Consider the following 23,924-nt stretch of genomic DNA (forward strand, 5'->3'; position numbering starts at 1 on the left):
TTCTTCCAGACTACAGATGACAGAGCTCTTCTTCTTCCAGACTACAGATGACAGAGCTCTTCTTCTTCCAGACTACAGATGGCACTGTTGCCTCAGAATGCTCCACCTCTGGATCCCACCGTCTCCTAATGATGAACTCCATCAAACTGATTGGCAACTTTTATTCTGCTTTTACAACTTCATAAATGACCCCGGAAAGTGGAGGCCCATTCACAGAGAAGACGACTGGAATCAAAGCGGCTTCAAAGGAGCGTCACTGAACCTCAGCCTGTTCTTTTCCTGTAAAAACAACTGCCCTTTCTGCTCTAACGTCTCCTGGCTTTCATTGGTTCCGCCAGATTTGGTGAAGAAAATCAAACGCAGACACCGACCGAAGCCAGAGACGATTAAAAACCTGAGAAACACTCGCAAACACTGAGCCGCTGACCTCTGTCCGAAAAGCACCAGGAACCAAACCTTCAAACTTTACATCAGTTCAAGAGTCACATGACCAGACAATTAGTACGATGAGATAAACTAAACTGATACGCAAGTGGACAAAAGTATGTGGACACGTTGGATTCAGGTGTGTCTTTTCTAACAGGGGTCCGGGATATAAAACAATAATGACTAAAGTCAGAATAGAGTTTTATATTATGGGATAGATATCAGTGCATTGGTTTGTTTGGGTTAAATTGTTTTTTTTTTTTTTTTTTTCTAAAATCACTCACAGATGGCTTGGACTGAATTTATATCAACATAATTTTATTTTATTTTTTTTATTTTATTTTTTTTTATCTATGACTATGATTTTAAATGTTCTTCCTCTAAATTTCTACAATATTTTTCCTGCTCTGACTGTAAATAATAATTTTCTATCACAACTAACCACCTACTGTATTTTTTTGTGTGTATTTTGCTCATTATGATGCTCTTTTCTTCATTTTTGTTCATTTTTTATGCTTGTATTGATCATTTTTATTAATTTTGTTGGTTATTCTGTTTTTTTAACAGATTTTTTTTTTTTTAATTAACCATCTACTTTCTTTTTTGTCAGTATTTTTGCTCATTATGATACTCTTTTCTCCATTTATGTTCATTTTTTTATGCTTGTGCTGATCATTTTCATTAGTTTTGTTGCTTGTTCTGTTAATTTGATGTTTTTTCTGTCTTTGCTAACCATCTACTTCCTTCATGTCTCAGAGAGGAAGAGAAATCTCCCATTAAAAACAGCAATATTTCCTTAAAGTTTATCTTAAATCCTCATGAACAGGACATCTTACAGCTGTAGACATGTGTCCCAATATTTTTGGCCATATAGTTTATAAAAATCATTTGTGTATTTAGCTCTTTTCTACATTTTTGTTTTTTCTGATGCCTGTGTTGTTCATTTTTATTAATTTTATTGCTTGTTCTGTTCATTTTATCCATTTGTTTTACTCACCATCTACTTTCTGCACATCTCATTCAGGAAGAAAAATCTCCCATTAAACTTGAAGGAAATATTGATGTTTCTAAACTATATGGACATAAATATTGGGACACGTCTCCAGCTGTAAGGTGTCTTGTTCATGAGGATTTCACAGAAAAACATCAATACTTCCTTCAAGTTTGATGGGAGATTGAAAAATATTTAAGAAATTTAGAGGTCGAACATTTAAAATCATAGTCACAGATAAAAACAAAACAAATTAATGTTGATATAAATTCAGTCCAAACCATCTGTGAGTCATTTTGGAATCAAAGATAACAATTTAACCCAAACTAACCAATGCGATGATATTTATCCCATAATATAAAACTATATTCTGACATTAGTCATTACTGTTTTGGATCCCAGACCCCTGTTAGAAAACAAACACCTGAACTCCACATACTTTTGTCTATAATTACACCAAGAGGCTGATGAAAACAAATGGAAGTAACAGACGACCCTGAACATCTGAGCGACAACTCTAACAGCATGTGTTCCATCCGAACAGGTTCAATAAGTGTCAAAGTCAACGGTCATAAAGAAAGTTTATTTTTATTCTGATATCAGTCCTACTGTTAGAAGACAATTAAATAGATGGGACTCAAGTTAAAGATGTTACACGTACAGAACGCAGATATATAAGTTCACTATGTGGACAAAAGTAATGGGACACGTTGGATTCAGGTGTTTCTTTTCTAACAGCGGTCTGGGATCCAAAACAATAATGGCTAATGTCTGAATAGAGTTTTATATTATGGGATAAAGATCACACTGATTATTAATATTGATGGTTTTTATGCCTTTTTTTCCATTTTTTATGCTTTTTGTGTTATTTTGAAGGCACTGTTGGTTCATTTTTTATTAATTCATTTTACTGATTTATTTTTTTGTTAACTATCTACTTTTTTCACATCTCAGTGAGGAAGAAAAATCTCCCATTAAAAACATCCATATTTCCTTAAAGTTTATCTCAAATCCTCATAAACAGGACATCTTACAGCTGTAGACGTGACGTGTCCCAATATTTATGTCCATATAGTTTAAAAACATCAATATTTCCTTAAAGTTTAATGTTTGATTTTTCTAGATGGTTTGTTGTGGTAGATTTTTGTGTGTATTTTGCTCAATATGATGCTCTTTTCTTCATTTTTGTTTATTTTGAAGCTTTTTTATCTTCATTTTTTATGCCTCTGTTGGTTTATTTTTATTAATTTTGCTGCTTATTTTGTTCATTTTACTTTTAATTTTTTTCACTACCCGTCTACTTTCTTCACATCTCACTGAGGAAGAAAAATCAAACATTAAACTTTAAGGAAATATTGATATTTATGAACTATATGGACATAAATATTGGGACACATGTCTACAGCTGTAAGATGTCCTGTTCATGAGGATTTAAGAGAAAAAATATCAATATTTCCTTAGAGTTTAATGGGAGATTTTTCATCCTCAGTGAGATGTGAAGAAAGTAGATAGTTAGCAACAAAAAAAAAAAATCTGTCAAATGAACAGAATAAGCAACAAAATTAATAAAAAATGAACACAGGCATTAGAATGAACAAAAAAAAGTCTCACAATGAGCAAAAATGAAGAAAAGAGCATCATAATGAGTAAAATACATGCAAAAAAAATAAATAAATAAAGCAGATGATTAGTTGGGGTAGAAAAATATTTTAGAAATTTCGAGGCAGAAAATTTAAAATCAGAGCCATGGATTGCAAAAACAAAATTAATGTTGATATGAATTAAATCCAAACCATCTCTGAGTCATTTTGAAAACAAAGATAACAATTTAACTCAAACTAACCAATGTAATGATATTTATCCCATAATATAAAACTCTATTCTGACATCAGTCATTATTGTTTTGTATCCCAGACCCCTGTTAGAAAACAAACACCTGGATCCAACCTGTCCACATACTTTTGTCCACATAGTGCAGATGTTTCATGTACAGAATGCGGATCTCCACGGTGTCTTTCTAAACATCACGTGTTTATATGTTGTCATCTGTCCTGTTTCACACGGTTTCATCCTCGACGGGTCAGTCAAACATTAGTGGTACTAGACAAGAAGAAGAAGAAGAAGAAGCTAAAAGACACCGGGAGCAGACGCAGCCATGTGAGGGACAATCTGGACTAACGTTAGGTAGAAAAACTCGAGTTCAATAACTGAAACAGTACTTGGAATTCGCCGTCGGAGATTCCGGATGAGTGAGGAAATCTTTGCACTTGAGGGAAACAAATGTGTTCCATTGTCCGTGTCAGGTTGAATCAGAGCAGAACCGGACTTGGAGGTACTGAGAGAATGGGTTTAAGATGGAGGTGTGGTCACGTCACCAGGCCGTCCAAGCTGCCATGTTGATCCGAAGACACCGGGGGAGGGCGGGGCTTAAGGCGGAGTCAGAGGACGTGTCTTAGGACATGGTGATCTGCATGGACTCCAGCATCTCCTCCACAGCTTTCACCGAACATTTGTTCTCCTTGGTCCCACGCCCGGCCAGCTGCATGATGGGTAAAAAAAGGAGACAAAGAGGTCATTAGGTCCATCTGATCTGTCACATACATGTACAGGATGTGGACAAAAGTATGTGGACACATTGGATTCAGGTGTTTCTTTTCTAACAGGGGTCTGGGATACAAAACAATAATGACTAATGTCAGAATATAGTTTTATATTATGGGATAGATGTCAGTGCATTGGTTAGTTTGGGTAAAATTATTATCTTTGTTTCCAAAATGACTCACAGATGGTTTGGACTTCATTTATATCAACATAATTTTAGTTTTTTTTTTTAGCCATGACTATGATTTTAAATGTTCTTCCTCTAAATTTCTAAAATATTTTTCCTGCTCTGACTGTAAATAATAATTTTCTACCACAACTAACCATCTACTTTCTTTTTTTGTGAGTATTTTGCTCAGTATGATGCTCTTTTCTTCATTTTTGTTCATTTTTTATGCTCATGTTGATCATTTTTATTAATTTTGTTGGTTATTCTGTTCTTTTTTTTTAAACTTTTTTTTTTATGATCTACTTTATATTTTAGTGAGTATTTTGCTCATTATGATGCTCTTTTTTCATTTTTATGCCTGTGTTGATCATGTTTATTAATTTTGTTGGTTATTCTGTTCTTTTTTTACAGTGATTTTTTTTTTTTTTTGCTGATCATCTACTTTCTTCACATCTCACTCAGGAAGAAAAATATCCCATTAAACTTGAAGGAAATATTAATGCTTATAAACTATATGGACGTAAATATTGGGACACATCATGTCTACAGATGTAACATGTCCTGTTTGTGAGGATTTAACAGAAAAACATCAATATTTCCTTTAAGTTTAATGGGAAAATGAAAAATATTTTAGAAATGTAGAGGTAGAACATTTAAAATCATAGTCATGGATAAAAACAAAACAAGTCAATGTTGATATAAGTATTTATATCAACATTGACTATGATTTTAAAATTCTTCCTCTAAATTTCTAACATATTTTTCATGCTCCAACTGTAAATAATAATTTTCTACCACAACTAACCATCTACTTTCTTGCTTTGTAAGTAATTTTTCTCATTATGATGGTCTTTTCTCCATATTTGTTAATTTTGAAGATTATTTTTACCATCTGATGTTTTCTTTTGTTAACTGAGATGGTTTTTTGTTAATTTTTTAAACTTGTTGTTCATTTTTTATTAACTTTGTTGCTTATTCTGTTCATTTTACTGACTTTTTTGTAGCTAACCATCTACTTTCTTAACCCAAAAACAGTCAAAACAGTAGGAGAAACATTTTTTAAATAATTATTTATGAACCATTTTTCCAATACAATCTCCCATTAAACTTTAAAGAAATATTGATGTTTTTATGTCAAATCCTCATGAACAGTACATCTTACAGCTGTAGCCAATATTTATGTCCATACAGTTCAGAAACATCAATATTTCCTTAAAGTTTAATGGTAGATTTTTCTTCCTCAGTGAGTTGTGAAGAAAGTAGATGATTAGCAAAAAAAAAAGTCTTAAAATGAACATAAATGGAGAAAAGAGCATTATGAGCTAAATACACAAAAAAAAGGAAAGTAGATGGTTAGCCAAAAACAAAAAAGAGCAAAATGAACAGAAAAGGCAATAAAATTGATGAAAAAAAAATTAACAAAAGAATAAAAAATTAAATTAGCATATAAATTAAAAGAAAACATCTAAATGGTCAAAATACGCCTCAACACAGGCATAAAAAAGAACAAAAAAAAAAAAAAAAAAGAGGATCATAATGAATAAAATACACACAAAAAAAGAAAGTAGATGGTTAGTTGTGGTGGAAAATTATTATTTACAGTCAGAGCACAAAAAATATTTTAGAAATTTAGAGGTAGAACATCTAAAATCAGAGTCATGGACAAAAAACAAAAATGAGTGGAAAGAAATTCAGTCCAAACCATCTGTGACTCATTTTGGAAACAATGATAACAATTTAACCCAAACTAACCAATGCAATGATATTTATCCCATAATATAAAACTCTATTCTGACATTAGTCATAATTGTTTTGTAACCCAGACCCCTGTTTGAAAAGAAACACCTGAATCCAACGTGTCCACATACTTTTGTCCACATAGTGTACCATCATCTCTGAAATGAATAAGACACAAAAATAAGCAGAATTAAAAATGTTGGTTAGACAGAACTCAAAGCGGTCAACCAAAGTAAAATCCAGTTTCTAATCTGAGGGTATTTTGGTCCTTTTAGAACCTCCACATGATCAGTTTGTTTCCGTGGCCTCCAGTCGGCCAGTACGTAACACCGCTGTCTAATTTCAGCTCCATATCCACAGGGTTTGACAGGAAGTGAACCCACTAACACATATGAGATTACTCATGCACACACGTTTTCTACCCAATTAAACCCTGGGATGGGCAGGGGCATCCCCATAAAAATACCAACGAGGAAGACGGATTCCTTCAGGTCGGCCAGGGAACCGATAAGAGGTCGTTCCAATTAACCTCAGCTCACCCACGTTTAGACATTCATGTACGCGGTCGGACCGATGCCTGATGGCATTAAAACAATATGAGTCACATCCCCCTGGTTCATTTAACCCTTACAGAGCCACACATCCACCACTGACCGAAACCATCTACTGATCTAAACTGTTTAATACCTGTTGATCCACTAATCCTATCAATACATGTCCATAGTTGGTGTAAAATACAGTTCATCTTTTCATGGTCATCAGATATGACCCCTTTAGATGTTCAGAGGCTTTGTAGTTACCGTGGAAACACCGTCATCTTCTACAACATTGATTCACCAGTAAAACCCATAGAGTAAGATCACTGACAGTGAATAAAATGAACAAAAATTACTAAAAAACGAAACCAAACAAAATAACAAATATTGTAAAAAAAAAAAAAAACAAGCAAAAACACAAAGACTAATACATACTAACTAATAAACTACTTTTAAAAAAGTCCTAAAAAAGTCACTTTTTCTTCAGTTTTCTCTGTTCTGATTGTAATACCAGTTGAATTTGAAGACTTTGGGGTGCCTCAGGGTTCTACTCTGGATCCTGTTTTCTTTGTATACGCTGCCCCAGGGTTCCATTTTTCTAAATCACAACATTCAATTTCATTGTTTTACGGATGATGTGCTAATCTACTTGCCCCTTAAAGTCAATATTAAAGCCTCTGTACAGGTTCTATTGAACTATCTGCAGGATGTCACCTGTCATCTTCTACAACATACAGGGGTTGGACAAAATAATGGAAACACCTTCTATGATGCCACAATGTTAGGTGTTTCCATTATTTTGTCCAACCCCTGTAGATTCCCCAGTGAAACCCATGGAGTTGGATCAATGACAGTGGATGGACACACTGGGTTTATGTTCAGTTACTGATACACTGTATTTTACTGAATCACTACAGTCACTTTTTCTTCAGTTTTCCACCTGGACACAGATATTTATAAAAACGATATGTATGGACTTAAAACTTATAGAATCCACAAAAGAAAAATACTACGAGCGTTGTGGTCTGGACTAGGCCTGGGTAACTGGTCCCCTCTCCTGTTCCTGGACTCGAATAGACCCATGGCATGAGTGATGGTTCTGTCCACAGTCCTGTGTCGGCAGGGGGACAGGTTACCAGTCTACACAGGACAGAACCAGGACACTGACTGGATCTGTGGTAACAGACACATGACAAAGGTCGTCCCACAGGACTGAGGACAGAGACATTTGGATAAAATAAATCATACAATCAGAGCACTCACCACAGACACGTTAGGGGTTAAAGGGTTAATAAATGCACTGAACGCTGCACTGTCGTCATGGAAACGCAATGTTAAATGACAAACTAATCACAAATAGGCTACCACAGATCAGTCACCTCATGGTAAAGCATCGATGGGTTTAAATCTGTTTTTTTTTTTTTTCGTGGCTCCAGACAGATTTCTTTCTTATTTTTTGCGTCGATAATGGTTCTTAAGGTTTTAGAGCTCGCCGACCCCTGACCTCGCCTATACTGTGTTTCCACGGTTAAAGTTACAGTTTTTCCCCTCGACTTTTGCCAAACTCTGGCTTGGAGAGGGCAGCTGGCTAAGGTGTTCGAGTGGCCACGTCATTTCCTTGTGTGACTCATTCTTTTAGATTTAGGGTGTGGTAGATGTAAACCTTTTCATAATGTAAATGTACTTTTTTCGCTCTAAAACAGAGAAAAGTTTGGAGTTGACATTATTTATATATTAATATGTTATTATTTTAGTGGTCCGGCCCACTTCAGATCAACTTTAGCCGAATGTGGCCCCTGAACGAAAATGAGTTTGACACCCCCGGGTTAATATATGTACCAAACGCTGCACTGTCGTCATGGAAACGCAAAGTGAAATGACAAACTAATCAAAAATAGGCTACCACAGATCAGCCACCTCATGGTAAAGCGTCGATAGGTTTAAATGTTTGGTTTTTTTTCGTGGCTCCAGACAGATTTCTTTCTTATTTTTTGCGTCGATAATGGTTCTTAAGGTTTTAGAACTCGCCGACCTCTGACCTCGCCTATACTGTGTTTCCACGGTTAAAGTTACAGTTTTTTCCCCTCGACTTTTGCCAAACTCTGGCTTGGAGAGGGCAGCTGGCTAAGGTGTACGAGTGGCCACGTCATTTCCTTGTGTGACTCATTCTTTTAGATTTAGGGTGTGTGTATTTGTGTGTGTGTGTGTGTGTGTGTGTGTGTGTGTGTGTGTGGCGGCTATAATGAGCGGTGCATTTCATTGCCTTTGCTGCGTAATGCGCCATTACCCCGGGCCCGGTAGTCAATTATCTCCTCAGCCTGAGGTGAGACCACCACATTAACTCTAAAACAGGAGGAGCAGACCAGACAGCTCCACATCTATTTAGAGCATCTGATAATAGAGCGGTGACGCGCTGGGAGCCCGCCGTCCATGACACTGGAACTAATCACAGAATCTGTTCGGGGCGCGAGGGCAGCCATGGAGGGACGCTTTAATGCCTGGTCCACCTACGACCCTCACATCCACAGGGCTCCTACATGTTCACGTCACACCCGGGGTAATTACACTTCTAAACGGGCTTCGGCGGGTCGTGACCCCTCGCTGACGTCCGCTCCCGCCTGCGCTCACCTGTCCGTCTTACAGGGAGGGTTTAATGTGTACATTGTCGCAGCCGGGCGAAAACCTCGTTAAGTCAGAGGTATCAAACTCATTTCAGTTCAGGGGCCACATTCACCCCAATATGATCTCAAGTAGGCCGGACCAGTGAAAAGAGAAAAATTACATTACGATAATGTTTACATCTATAACGTTTCCTTAAAAATCTGGATAGCATGAACAACTTGAAACAGGGGTGTCAAACTCATTTTAGTTCAGGGGCCACATTCAGCTAAATTTGATCTGAAGTGGGCCAGACCAGTAAAATAATAACATAATATATAAATAATGTCAACTCCAAACTGTTCTTTGTTTTAGAGCGGAAAAAGTAAATTTGCATTCTGAAAAGGTTTACATCCACCAACTATCCTTTTAAAAGATGTGAATAACATGAACAAACTGAAACTGAAAAAAATAAGTGTAATTTTAAGAATATTCTGCCTCAGTTTATCATTTACACATGTATATTAGAACTAACAGATCACAGTGGATCTACAAATACACAAAATCACTTCTCTTAAGACATTTCAGGTTATTCATATTTGTTCAGGTTATTCACATTTTTTGTGAAATTCTCTGTTGTTTTAGTGTAAATACATGAAAATATTTACATTTACAAAGAGAAAAATTTGGAGTTGTCATTATTTCTGTTATTATGACAGTATTTTACTGGTCCCGCCCACTTGAGATTGAATTGGTCTGAATGTGGAACCTGAACTAAAAGGATTGTTGATATCTTAGTGTAATTTTTGCCTTTCACAAATTGATCCCAAGGGCCGGACTGGACCCTTAGGCAGGCCGGATTTGGCCCGCCAAAGGGTTGGTTTGGTTTGGTTTGACACCAAAATGGTCATCATTTATCGTGGAATTTTTTTAAGGTTCCCCGATTTGAAATAAAAATGTGTTTTATCTGAAAAATAGTTTCTTTTATCTCAGTAAATATTTCTTTGTAAGTTAGACCAAAAATGCTTCTAAACTTGCTTCATAACATTCGTCTACATCTGGTTTCAATTTTTCGCCCCTCTGTCCTGTTTTTAGGACCAGTTTCATACAAGCACCCAAATGCAAACATTTCCATGTAACTGTCCTTTTTTAATAATTCCACTCATAAACTGGCCCCCGTCCAGTCGTGACCCCTCGCTGACGTCACCCCCCTGCCCGTCTTTTTCTCACGCTCAGGTATGACAATCACCAGGTACCGGCTGTAATAAAAGTGGACTGACACGAGCAGGGCTTTAGAGGAGCATCAATCAGGCAGCGCCGGCCGACAAACGGCAGCTTTTAACATCTGAGGAGTCGCTGAAGTGGGAGGGGGAATGGGAGGCACCTGTACACCGTGTCATTTAACGCGTCTCCCAATCCCCCTGTAAAACAACAGCGTTTCAATCCTAACATTCCTCATATTTAAGTGGAACACAGACGTAGGCTTTGGTTCATTGTATGAGAAGCTGTGAGAAACTTAACAGCTTCTGGAAAGAGACTCTTTTGTTATTTCAAAAGAATCAGAGCTACTTTTATGGCAGGTCCCAAATGCATTTTTTCTCTCTATTTCACCATTCTTAAGTGACTTATAAACATTTATTGTAATATTATCTTCTTTATTTTGCGTTTTTCAGTGTAGCTCATGTATTTTCCTACATTTAATTCACAGATCATGTACATGTTCATGAAAGCTCTGATTAAAGTTGAGGATTATTGTATCAGAAACAGGGAAAACTGAGGAAAAAGGGACGTTTTCAGTCAAATCTATATTAACTGAATATAAACCCAGTTACTACAACCTTATTTTGTTCATTTTTTTATTCATTTTAACTGTTATTTTATCATTTTTTACTCATTTTGTTGCCTATTTTATCATTTTATCTTCAAATTGTGTTCAGTTTGTGGGTTATATTGTTCCATCACTTATTATTTTTTAAATTTATTCTTCATTTTTGTTCATTTTATTGATCATTTTGACTGTTTTGTTCATTTTGTTCCTTATTTTTTTCTCTTTCACTTCATTTTCACTTCATACTTCAATTTCTGGCAAATTTTTTTCCACATTATTTATTATTTTGAACTTTTTTTTTTTTTTTAGTATTTATTATTTAGTATAAACCCAGTGTGTCCATCCACTGTCATTGATCCAGCTCCATGGGTTTTACTGGTGAATTAATGTTGTAGAAGATGACGGTGTTTCCACGGTAACTACGGTATTGATAGGATTAATGGATCAACAGATATTAAACAGTTTAGATCAGTAGATGGTTTTGGTTGATGGTGGATGTTTGGGTCTTTACAGGTTCATAGAATGTAATCTCCCTTCTATTCTATTCTATTCTATTCTATTGTATTTCATTCAATTTAATTTAATTTTATTCCGTTTCATTGTAACGTATTGCATTCTGTTCGACTTTATTCTATTTTACGTTATTTTATTCCATATTATTTTATTGTATTCCATTCCATTCTATTCTATTCTCCTTTATTCCATTTCATTTCATTTCATTCTATTCTATTTTATTCCATTTTGTTTTATTCCATCCTGTTCTATTCTATTCTATTCTATTCTATTCTATTCTATTCTATTCTATTCTATTCTATTCTATTCTATTCAGTCCAGAGGTGAGACCCAGGTGACCTCATGTTGGTCTGAGGTGTCTCCTTCTAATCCCCAGGGGGTCCAAACCACATACAGTTGAACTTTCAGACACTTCATCTTTGTCCACCCCCACCACCACCCCCTGATCCAGATCCAGTATTTCAGTCTGTCATCGGACCAACTGGGCTGAGACGGTTTCGCTCCAGGCCACTAGAGCATGGCTTCGCTGTCAGACTGATGCGCACGCTCACGGCCCCCGAAAAACACTGGAAATGTAGGTGAAATTCTCCTTAAAACTATTTTTAGCCGTAAATGGATCAAATCTGATTGCGTTTCTGTCAAACCCTGGCTCTTTTAACGTTCACTATAAATAAAAACCGACAACTGAAAACTATGTCCATTAAGCCGTTAGTGTAAAAGAGTCTATTCTAAACTGCAGACGTATGAACGGCAGGGTTTGGGAGCAGAATAGTTGAGTATTTGATTCATTGTAGCCGCCGTCACCAAACACAGATGTGTGTTCCCCGTCTGTGGCTAAAACCTCTCCCACACCTCCTTGGCAATAGAGAAAATATTTAAGCAAGAAAAACATGTGCTACCCTACTGGTTGTGCTACTGTCTAATCCCTGTAACAAGTTTCAGATGAAGGCTCAAAGTTCAATCTGTTCCAAAGCTTCTCTAATGTATTTGTGAATTTTCGACGTAAGAAAACGTCTCAGTATAAAAGGGTTGAATTCTGTCGAGCAGGGGCGTCAGACTCATTTAATTCAGGTTCCACAAGTCACTTTTCCATTAAACACAGTGGTGTAGTGGTCCCTGGAGAAATGGGTATACTCTAAATTTTTGTCCTTTTTTTTTTTTTTTTTTTTTTTTTTAAGTAGTCCAGTATTTAGTATTTAGTTTACCCAAAAATCCATCAATAGTATTTGCTCCCTATTATAAAATTACCATGACTTGATCAGGAGCAGAGCTAAATTAGCAATATTTTCCTTGGCATGACCCGCCCCACTCTGCCTCTGATTGGCTCATCAGTCCTCATGCCTAAAGTTAACCAATCTAATCAGTGGAGGTCAGGGATAAGAATGGATAAGAATTTAACGATTCTGATTCTATTATCGATTTTGCTTATCAATCCGATTCCTTATCGATTCTCTTATAGATTCCCATTGGGTGAGGGAATAAAAAAATACAAACAGGTGTGTTTGCATTAACTGTCTTTTCGATTTGCATCTCTACACAGAAAATATAACATATACAGTATGTACAAATAATAACAACAGATGACGTCGGGCCCGGTTCGGGGGGGGGGGGGGGGGCATGCAGTGAAAGTGAAACTACAGACTCTTTACTAATTCCTCTATTGCCGCATTTCCACTATGTGGAACCAGTTTGACTCTGCCAGTCTCCTGTTGTTGTGCACCTCATTTCCTGTCCCCTACCTTCAGAAACTTGTATTTGAGGAGGTACGATGTGTGTTGCCCGCACCGAAACCAGAACCGGGCCCAGCGTTCACTCTGCCGCAACATTCACAAGCGTCGTTAAGTAGTGTGCCAAATATGTGACATTCCTGTAAATGAATCACATGCTGTGGACAAATGTTTGAGCATATTGGAAGGATTCCACCCTTCTGAAGACATGGAAGCTTTGGCAGTGTTCCAGTGGACCTGGTATCGTCTGTTTGGACCTGGTATTGTCTGTTTGGACCTGGTATTGTCTGTTTGGACAGTTTCAGCCTCAACACCATGTTGGCTACGTTCTGACCAAAACAATGCAGCATATGTGTGACGTCATCGCGCATGCGCAACGAAGGCGAAATCCATAAGCAGAATCGTTAAGCAGGCAGGCAAACGATTCCAAGGAATCGAGTTACTGGGATCTCCCATCCCTAGTGAAGGTACTAAGTACTAGCCAATTAGAGGCAGAGTAGGGCGGGTCATGGGCAATTTATCTCAGTTAATAGTGAATGGTGCGCATCAGGGGGATTTAGAAATGATTACCCAATGCTGACTGAATAATAAGTAGGTATACGGCTGTATACCCTCAACTACACCACTGATTGAACATCTGTGCAAAACTTTACCGATATTTACTAAATGTCAAAAAAACAGAAGTGCGTAATATTGGTTTTTCCATTAAAGGAGTGATATTTTGCTTTTTTAAATGGAATTCTTTCTTTTCCAACATTTCCCTGTGGTCTCCATAAGCTGTAAATGCTCTGCTTGGGTCTGAATTCTTCATTCATTCAACTCCACAGGTCCATCTTCAACCCTATTTCTGAGTAATGACACCAGAAAGGTGGTTTGGAGCGCTGGCCCTTTAAATGCACATGAGCCACTTCAGGCCCCGCCCCCTCCAGGTTGTTAGCTGTGCTGCTCTGTCCTGTTCAACCAACAACTGAACATTTGAGGTAATGGGCTCCAAATTTGGACGTATTTTCAGTCTGGACTACAACCACTGCTGCTGACAAACAATTATAGCTTTGTAACAATTACTGTTGTAACATCTATCAACATTCGTGTTTTTTTTTTTTTTTGTTCAAGTGACTCTAGTCTCACTAAAAGGTCTTTCCATTCCAGTTTCGCATGATATACCAATTTTGTTATGTCTGAACAACCAACTCTTGCCAGTGCAAAAACTTTTCACTGAAAAACAAGTTTTAGCGAAGTTGTCATTTTTCCATTAGGCAAATTTTTATGCTCAAGTTATATTCGCGCAATTTGAAGGTCAATGGAAAAGCGACTACATTCAGAACAATGTAATCTAAAGTGGATCAGACCAGTAAAATAATAGATTAGATTAGATTAGATTAGATTAGATTAGACTTTACCGATCCAAAAATGGGGAAATTCAATGGTCAAGGCAGCAACAGAAAAAAGTGCAAGAAAAAGTGTCCATGCATACAGATGGTACAAAAAACTATATAACATAATAACTATAATAACAATAATAATAATAGTAATAAAAACTATACAGACTATATACATGTTTACAACACAGTGGAATTGCAAAAATATCACAGACATAATAGCATAACAATTTAAAAGACAATTCCATAGTTTTCTCTATGTTTTAGTGCAAAACATCCCATTAAAATATTAAAAAATTTACATTTACAAAGTATCTAAACCAAAAAGATGTGAATAACCTGAAAAAAAGAAGTTTCTTAAGAAAAATAAGTGCAATTTCAACAATATTATGCCTCATCTTATCATTTATACATGTTCATTATGGATCAGATCTACAAATGTACAAATATTTAGTAAAAAGCAGAATTTTGTTTAAAACGCACTTATTTTTCTTAAGAAAATTCAGTTTTTTTCAGGTTATTCGCATCTTTTCTGTTTGGATAGTTTGTAAATGTAAATATTTTCATGATTTAATATTTTTTGCACTAAGACAAGGAGGAAAAGTTGGAGTTGTCATTATTTATAGACCTAATATATAGTTATTTTTTTCATATTAAACCAAGATGAGAATTTGGAATCATTATTTAAAGGTTATTCTTCTATTATTTTCTCATTCTTACATATGATGGATTATTTTTAGATCACATCAGTCTGTTTGTGGCCCCTGTAGTAAAATGAGTTCGACACCATTGACTGTTAATGTCTTCAGTGTAATTTTTGTATTTAATAAATTTGTCCCGTGGACAGGATAGGACCCTTTGGCGGGCCGGTTCTGGCCCACAGGCCGTATGTTTGACCTCCTGCTGTACTGGATTCATATACAGTGGATGGAGGATAAGTCGCACATGTGTCGGCCCTTTCATCATCAGGTCTTCAGCCCTGTCATAGTCCACGCCCCCTCGCTGATGTTTTCCACATACTTTGACACGCGTTCTCCAAATGTAATTGTCTTTTTTTGACTCCGTCCTTCTCATCTGCTGATTTATGAGTAGAAGTTTGCGCTCTCAGATAATATCTTGTCCCGTTATGATCAAAGACTGTGTCAGACGATGAGTTCAGGTCAGTGAAGTGATGAGTATGTGGCTGACTAATCTGTGGAGTGTTTTTCTGTTATTGTAGAAAATGGATTGGTTTGGGTCTAAGAAGTACGACTACAGTTAACCCTCAAACACCTGAACAATCTACTGTACTGTACTCTACTGTATTGTATTCTGCTCTACTGTATTGTGTTGTACTCTACTCCACGCTACTTTATTGTACTCTATTGTTCTGTATTGTACTCTACTGTATTGTATTGTACTCTATTGTATTGTATTGTAGAGTACTCTACTGTGTTGTACTCTACTGTACTGTATTGTATTGTACTCTACTGTATTGTATTGTAGAGTACTCTACTGTGTTGTACTCTACTGTATTGTATTGTACTCTACTGTATTGTAGAGTACTCTACTGTATCATACTCTACACTAATGTATCGCGCTCTACGCTCTACTCAAATGTATTGTATTGCATTGTACTCTAATGTACTGTATTGTAGAGTACTCTACTCGACTACATTGCATTGTATTACACTCCACTGTATTGCACTTTACTCTACTGTACTGTGTTGTACTTTACTGTATTGTATCGTAGAGTACTCTACTGTATTGTATTGCACTTTAGTCTACTGAATTGTATTGTACTGCACTGTATTGTACTTTACTGTACTCTAATATGTTGTACTTTACTGTATTGTATTGTACTCTACTGTATTGTATTGTAGAGTACTCTACTGTATTGTACTTTACTCTACTGTATTGTATTCTAATGTACTCTACTGTATTGTACTTTACTGTACTGTACTCTAATGTGTTGTACTTTACTCTACTGTATTGTATTGTACTTTACCGTATTGTACTCTACTCTACTCAATTGGATTGGATTCTAAATTATTACCAATACATTAAGTTACAAAAGGTGACTTACTCTTAACCTCTAAGAAGTTAAAACTCTGTGAATACTTTGCAAAGCAGAAACAGAGAGCAGTGATCCACCGTGAACCAGCGTCTCCAGATCGACCCGTGTGATAGCTTAACATGTGAAATGTGTCGCTGAGGTTGGGGGATTGGAGGTGGGGGTGGGGGGTGAGTGTGGTGAGACGAGGTCTGCAGAAGCTCAGCAGGAAGCAGGACCCACACATGCTGAACAAGGAACCGCTTATTACATGTTTGCCCAAATAAGCAACACATATGGCTTATATGGCAAATAAGATTTCCTTTAAATATGTTTTACTCAAATTGCTATGACAACGGCATAAACCCTTTCAGTGATACCATGTGAGCTCACTTTTTCCCAGTTTTCCTCATATGTGGGCATATATGCACGCACACACACTTCCAGTCTTTATCTGTTTTTTTTTTTTTTTTTTTTTTTTTTGCTCAACCTCCGTCTCCGTACCGTTTTTTTTTTTTTTTTTTTCAGTGTAAAAACATAAAGTTCGGGGGTTTATTCGAATTTCTCATGTTTCGGGTCTCATTTTGAGGACGGCTGACCTAAAAAACGCTTCGGCGCTGTAGTGTAGTGTGATTGTTGTCGTGGGAGAATCAGCTTGTGGCTGTGAGAGAAGCTCATCTGTTGAAGCCTGGGTGTGGGATCAAGTCTTAGCAGACGTTGTGGCCTTAAGTCAACACATTAACAGTAAATGTACCCAGACACACTGAAAGACACTGGGGTTGTTATTCCGACGCTGCGAGTCATGAGGCATCCTTCAGGGCTGCCCGTGCATGCAGGGGTTACTCCATGCTTAGGACTACTTTCACACACTATGCAAATGAGGGGGATTTTTGGACAGTGTGCGCAAACAGCCCATGAAAACTCGCAAACTACACCAGAGACAATACCATCTGTCTGTTTGAGTGGGAGAAATAAAGGATGATGTGAGAAAAGAAAAGACAGCTTCTTAATAGAAAACAGATACTCGAATGATAGAGGGTTAGACCAGACTGACGGGGCCTATGGCAACAGTAAAATATACAGTAAAGGCAGATTTTTTTTTTTTTTCCACCAAGTTTAAAAAGGAACTATGCAAGATTTGTACCTTAATTAAACAGCTTTGAAGTAATTGTGATGGTTAAATGCAAGGTTCATATGCATTTTTCAAGGTCAAATTCAAGCACTTTTAAGGGTCATTTTCATATTTTTCCAGGTCAAATACATATCTACAGGAATACACCACTATGATGTATGTTGTATTATGGTATAAACATCTAAAATGATAATTCATAAGAGTGAAAAGTTTAGAAATTAAAGGAGAACACAAAGTTTTATCCAAAAAAGGAAGGCCACTTGACATTCTTCAGACACACTCGATAAACATAAAGATAAAAATGTAGTAATAATAATAATAATAATAATAATAATAATAATAGTAATGGACTGGACTTTTATAGTGCTTTTCAAGGCACCCAAAGCACTTCACATTTATCTGGAGTCAACCTGAGAGCACCTGGTAATTTTCTTTTTTGACGCAGTTTTATTTTTCTACAAGTGTCACCACTGTAAGTAGCTTTCGTTATAATTGAAACCACTTTGAAGCACTGAAAGTAAAATTCAAGCACTTTTCAGACCTGGAAAAGACAACATTGAGACATAAGACAACAAGCCGAAATGAAATAGGAGTAACGAGGCTATTTTTAAAATGTAAGGAGTAGAAGTAAAAAGTCACCTGAAAAATAATTACTTTACTTTACCAGTAAAGTAAATATAAGCAAAATTTCTACTTAACCCTTAGGGGTCTGAGCCTATTTTGGCCATTTTTGAGGACTTCTGGTTTTGCCTTTATATACTATGTAAAGAAATGTTTTCTGTACCCATGTTTGGTATCTCTTTTTTCAGCACAACTTCATCTATCTCATTTGCCGATTATTTTATCACTTTAACCTACTATATCAACACAAAAGGCCAAGAAACACAAAAAAAAAATCAAATCCGATTTGAAAAATGTATATAATTTATTGCATTAGTGACACAAAGATGCTTAACGAACCTTTTCAAAGACTTTAAAAGTGAATATTGGGTCCAAATATTAAATATATAAAATGAAAATTGCAATAAATTAAAACGATAGTCAAATATTTGACATAAAAGCAGATCTTTACATTAGTGTTTTCTCACCATCACACACCCCCCCCCCCCCCCCATGATCCACATCCGGTTCAGGTGGGGGTCATCCACACCCTTACATGTAATGCTAATGCAGTCTGTGGATTACAATATGCAGATTTGGCCATTTTTTTCCGTTTTGAAAAAGGACCAAAAATGACGAAGATATAGTCAGAAAGACAATAATACTTTTATTCACGTTTGTTTGCTCTGGTTTCAGTCCTTCATATCTGCGGTTGTATTTGCTCTGTCAACATCAAATAAAAAAGTGGGAGAGTGTTTCAAGTCTGCACTTTTGAATGCAATTTTCCCCAGTGGTCTACGTGATGACTTCCGACGCTACAGCGTGTTGAAAATGTTAAGGGTTGAGTAAGGTAAAGTATTTGTAGTTCGTTCCTTGACACCTCTGATGCACTGACTTCACTGACTCACCTTATAGGCTCTATTTATTTGCGATGCAGCCCAGGATGCGTACTTCATATTGTCCTTCTTCACCTTGGCACTAACTTTCGGACTGGCAGCGATGTGACTCGCAGACTGGAGGGAAAACAGAAAAAAAAATGTGAGGAAGAAGGAAAGGGGGGGGGGGTTCTTATATCAAACCTGGGTGAAACGGCAATAAAAGCGTAATTGAGATGAATGTGCAACCGCTCTCACCATCCACCACTCCACTAGTCATTGTGGCAGAAGGAAGAGAAAAAACAGACCTTGGCCTGATGACACAGGAGAAATCGTTTATGGGGAGGAAAAAGTGAGTGTTTTAATGCTTCGTACGTAAATTGTCACTTAACGGGCCTAATTTCTCCAACACCGTCCGTTCCCGGTGATGAAAGGACTCTCTATGTGTTCAGAAAAAACCTGGTGTGCGGCGAGAAGCGGCGCGTGAATCACCCCAACAGCTCCCTCTGAACCACAAATCCCATGTCTTTCCCATGTTCCTGCCGTCGTCTCCGCAGAAGGCCGACCCCGACTGCACTTCAAAGCCCTCTGAAGTACCGCGCTGAAACTTTAACTACGCACCAATCGACCCGGCTCTGCTTTTTCCGCTAAAAATGGTTTGGCTACTGTATTTTTTTAGTAAGCATTTTTTTTTTTGTAACCTCAATTTAGATGATGTCAACCGACGTAGGCTATCCCCGAATAACAGTGCGGACGATTATGGAGGGGAATCCCCACGCAAAAGTGTTGTGAGTAACTAACCCACAGCCTGACTGTGGTCAGTGCTACCAGGTCAAAGCGTCTGGGACGGCGCAAAAAAATGGTGAAAGTTTCCTGTCCGCTGGCTGAACTTGGTGCACCTGTCAAAGATCTGGGGCCGCTGAGATTAGTTGACAATCTGCAAAAGGCACTATTAGACAGATCTGTGACTGATAAAGAATAAACTCCCACCTGAAGTATCCACTAAAGACCTGAGTGTTGGTGGATGACTTGTCAGGAAACAGCACAGGGGCCTGCTCTGTGTCCAAACCGACTTGAGAGTTAACAGAAGCGTGTGTTTGTGTGTGTGTGTGTGTGAGACCATGGCCTGCTCCTTTGCTGTTTGCTGCCCACAGCTCCAGTGGTTTTCAGAGGGTTCAGGGGCTGCAATGAGGTGTTTGGAAGAGCTGAAGAATCCCAGCGCAGCCCTGATGAAAACACTGGGGGCTCTGTGTGTTCATTCGACCTGCTTCCCCTTCTCCACCTCCACCTTTTCTTCACTGCACCGGTTGGTTTGTATTCTTATGTCAGGTCTCACTTACATATGATGCATTAGCGCTAGCAGACAACATCCTGTTTAAACAAAAACCTAGATTAAAGAGCCGCTCGTCTAAGACTACAATTAAACCGGCACCTGGTCGGAGAAATTGCCGACGACAAAAAACGCTCGCAGCGGTCCGACTCCTCTTTCTCCTGCGCTTTTTACTCCACGGCTGCTTTATTTATTCAAGTCATAAACATAAAAAAAAGGTCTCACCGAAGGGGTATTATTACTAAAATAAAGAGCTCCAGAGGGGCAGACTTTCCGATGCTGGAGTTCACCGTCTGAGTCAGCAGCGACTTGACCTGTCTGAGAGCCCCTTCTTCACTCACCCCAAAAACACACACATGCACACATCCTCAACCTTGACAAACCACAGGGTTACAAAAAAAGCTTCTACTGTTTTTGTTGTTTTTTTTTTCCCCTTCTTTCTTTTTTCTCCCTCTCTTTCTCTTCATGCAAAGCAGTACTCACCATGTACAGACCAAACAATGCCCTCATGTTTCGGTTGTTCAGCCTCAGCGCCTGGGCGAAATACTTTCTGGACAGCTCCAGGTTTTCCAGCCCCCCCTGGGTGTACTTCACCTGCGTGAGGAGGCATTAAACATGGCCAATAAGCTGTGCTAAAGGGCAACTCCAGGAATGACAGCATGACATCTGAATAAGCAATACATGTCAACCTAGTGTAAACACTTCTCCTTTTCGTGAGCCTGTATTCCCGATGACGTTCAGTGTGTGTCGGTGTCTCTCGGTGTCGGAGAGAGGCTCCATTCACGGCTAACATTTGTTCCACAGTTTGCCCCCGTGCTCGATGACAGACGTCCAGGCGGGTACCTACCTCAGCGTACTGCTCACAGTACAAGTGATTGTGAGGATTGGTCATCATCAGCTCCTCCAGACAAAACGCAGCTTTTCCATAGCTGTGGAAATCACAAGGGAAAACAATAAGCAGATTGATACAGCTGTGAATGTGTCATCCTTTCACTTGCTGAACTGTGAAGTACAACGTCTATGCCCAATAAACTCGCAGGTATAAATCTGGGTAGAAAACTACGCTGGACATGGTTTAGTTTACAAGCGCCTGACTTATAGCCTGTGATGAGGACATGTGTGAAGATCCACCTCATAACATATAGTTTATTTACAGTAACAGGAAAGGTCACTCCATCCAGACAGTTGGCGAAGGTAAAAACCTATCTAGCGTGGTGAATCTGTCGTCTGGGGACACCGAGAAGCAACAGAGGGAGGGCAGTAAGGATCAATCTTGTCTGTCTGTGTGTTTTTTCAGCCTTTAATGTGTAGTTAACTACCTTCCTGAGGTCAGCACTACAGTAAGAGCTGGCACACTGTGCCTATACTCAGATGAGATCACTTCTGAGCAGCAGACTGCTGAGCTGTTGACCTCACACTAATCTGCTGCCACTCCACTTCTAATACAGTTTCCCTTTCACAGGACCAGGCCAACACATGCGTACATACAGTATATCATTGGACACAAAGCCACAAAATATTTGTACACCTAACAAAAAGTAGCTAATGCGCCATCACAGAGGCAGAGGCAGGCCTACTCTGAAATCTATATATGCATTTAGACGAATTAACTCTTTATCGGGGAAGTGACTGTTTTTGGTAATTTCTGCATGCATTACAAAACAGTGATGGTAATAGTTCCAGTGAGGACAGAGAGTTAACAATGTCAGGTCCAATGTGGTCTCCAGGGTCTGTAAGGTCCAAAGTGGTCTCCAGGGTTTGTCAGGTCCAATGTGGTCTCCATGGTCTATAAGCTCCAATGTGGTCTCCAGGGTCTGTAAGGTCCAAAGTGGTTTCCAGGGTCTGTCAGGTCCAATGTGGTCTCTAGGGTCTGTCAGGTCCAAAGTGGTCTCCAGGGTCTGTAAGGTCCAATGTGGTCTCCAGGGTCTGTAAGGTCCAATGTGGTCTCCAGGGTCTGTCAGGTCCATCTGTGCATGAACAGTGAGTGGACCTGCTTTGTTTGGTTCCATGAAGTAATGGAACTAATGTAAGGAATGATGTTCAAAGGGGCCATGTGGATGTGGACAGGGGTCTGGACCAGCACACATGAGGGTCTAAGGGGACAAAAGTCATGTCCCTTTCACCCTACATGTGCTTTTCTTCTATTTTTTATCGGTAATTCTTGGACTTTTTTTTTTTTGGCCACTTATGGGCAAGGAACCAAATATGGTAACTTCACTGACCTTGATTTTCTACAACAATAAAACATTTTGAAAATTTTCACAAAAGTAATAAAGTGTCATTATGACCAATAACACTCTAAGACTGAAATGTTGAATTTCAGAGTATTTCAATGAGTGAACTATAAAGGGTTAAGGAACATTGTTGCTCTACTTTTAGCAACTTTTAAATTACTAATGGTATTTTATATGTATGTTCTTAGTTTAGTCATTTATGTTTGGTTTTAGAACTGACTTTTATTGTGTTTTATGTATATTTTTTAGTGTGGATGTAACGTATGTTCTAAAATACATGTTCCTTTCACCTTACATGTGGTTTTCTTGTATTTTTTGTTTACATCTTGGATTTTTAAAAATGTCTTACCACTTACAGGTAAGGAACTAAATATGGTAACTTCAATTTGATTTTCTACATGACAATAAAACATTTAGAAAAAATTCACAAAAGTAATAAAGTCTCATGTCCTCCAATAACACACTAAAGTTAAAATTTTGAATTTCACATTATTTCTATGCATGCACAGGTGTCAAACATATGACCCATGGGCCAAAACTGGCCCACCAAAGGGACCAATCCGGCACATAGGATGAAGTTGTGAAAGGTAAAAATGACACTGATGATATTAATCAAAAGTGTGAAAATTATTTTAGTTCAGGGGCCACATACAGACCACTCATAATTACCTATAAATAATGGGAAAAAAGGTGTTAAAAAAAAAAAAGAAGGAAATTTTACATGAAAATATTTACATTTACAAACTAACCTTTCACAAAAAAATGTAAATAACCACAACAAATATGAACTACATGAAATGTCTTAAGAAAAATAAGTGCAATTTTAACAGTATTTGTAAATCCACTGTGATCTGCCAGTTATAATGTACATGTGAAAATGATGAACTGAGGCAGGATAATATTGTTAAAATTGCACTTACTGCTCTTAAGACATTTCAGGCTGTTCATGTTATTCACATTTTTAAAGGAAACTTTGTAGACGTGAACACATTCATGATGTAACTTTGACATAAATTTGATGTTTTTCACTGTTTTACACTATTTTTTTGGTCCAGCCCGCTTGAGATCATTTGTGGCTGTTGAGCTAAAATGAGTTTGACACCGCTGCTATAAAGGGTCAAAGTCTGTAAAGTTCGCCAAGCTTTAACCCATAAAGACCCAAACATCCACCATCTACTGATATAAACTGTTTAATTCCTGTTGATCCACTAATCCA

The 23,924-nt window shown here is 37.7% G+C and overlaps 1 protein-coding gene across 1 annotated transcript in view; it reads right to left on the reverse strand.

The window, feature by feature from the left end:
• Positions 1–3,468: 3,468 nt before the first annotated feature.
• emc2 (ER membrane protein complex subunit 2) overlaps positions 3,469–23,924 on the reverse strand; it is a 49,271-nt gene continuing 28,815 nt past the window's right edge. Inside the window, exons 8-11 of the mRNA XM_030158922.1 lie at positions 21,322–21,403; positions 20,958–21,068; positions 19,178–19,282; positions 3,469–3,956 (exon numbers count right to left, since the gene is read on the reverse strand). Of these exons, the coding sequence (XP_030014782.1) occupies positions 3,870–3,956; positions 19,178–19,282; positions 20,958–21,068; positions 21,322–21,403 (385 nt within the window). The 3' untranslated portion in view covers positions 3,469–3,869. The remainder of the gene's footprint in view (positions 3,957–19,177; positions 19,283–20,957; positions 21,069–21,321; positions 21,404–23,924) is intronic.

The sequence above is a fragment of the Sphaeramia orbicularis genome, chromosome 16 (genome assembly GCF_902148855.1).
Source record: "Sphaeramia orbicularis chromosome 16, fSphaOr1.1, whole genome shotgun sequence".
In the NCBI taxonomy this organism is placed as follows: domain Eukaryota; kingdom Metazoa; phylum Chordata; class Actinopteri; order Kurtiformes; family Apogonidae; genus Sphaeramia; species Sphaeramia orbicularis.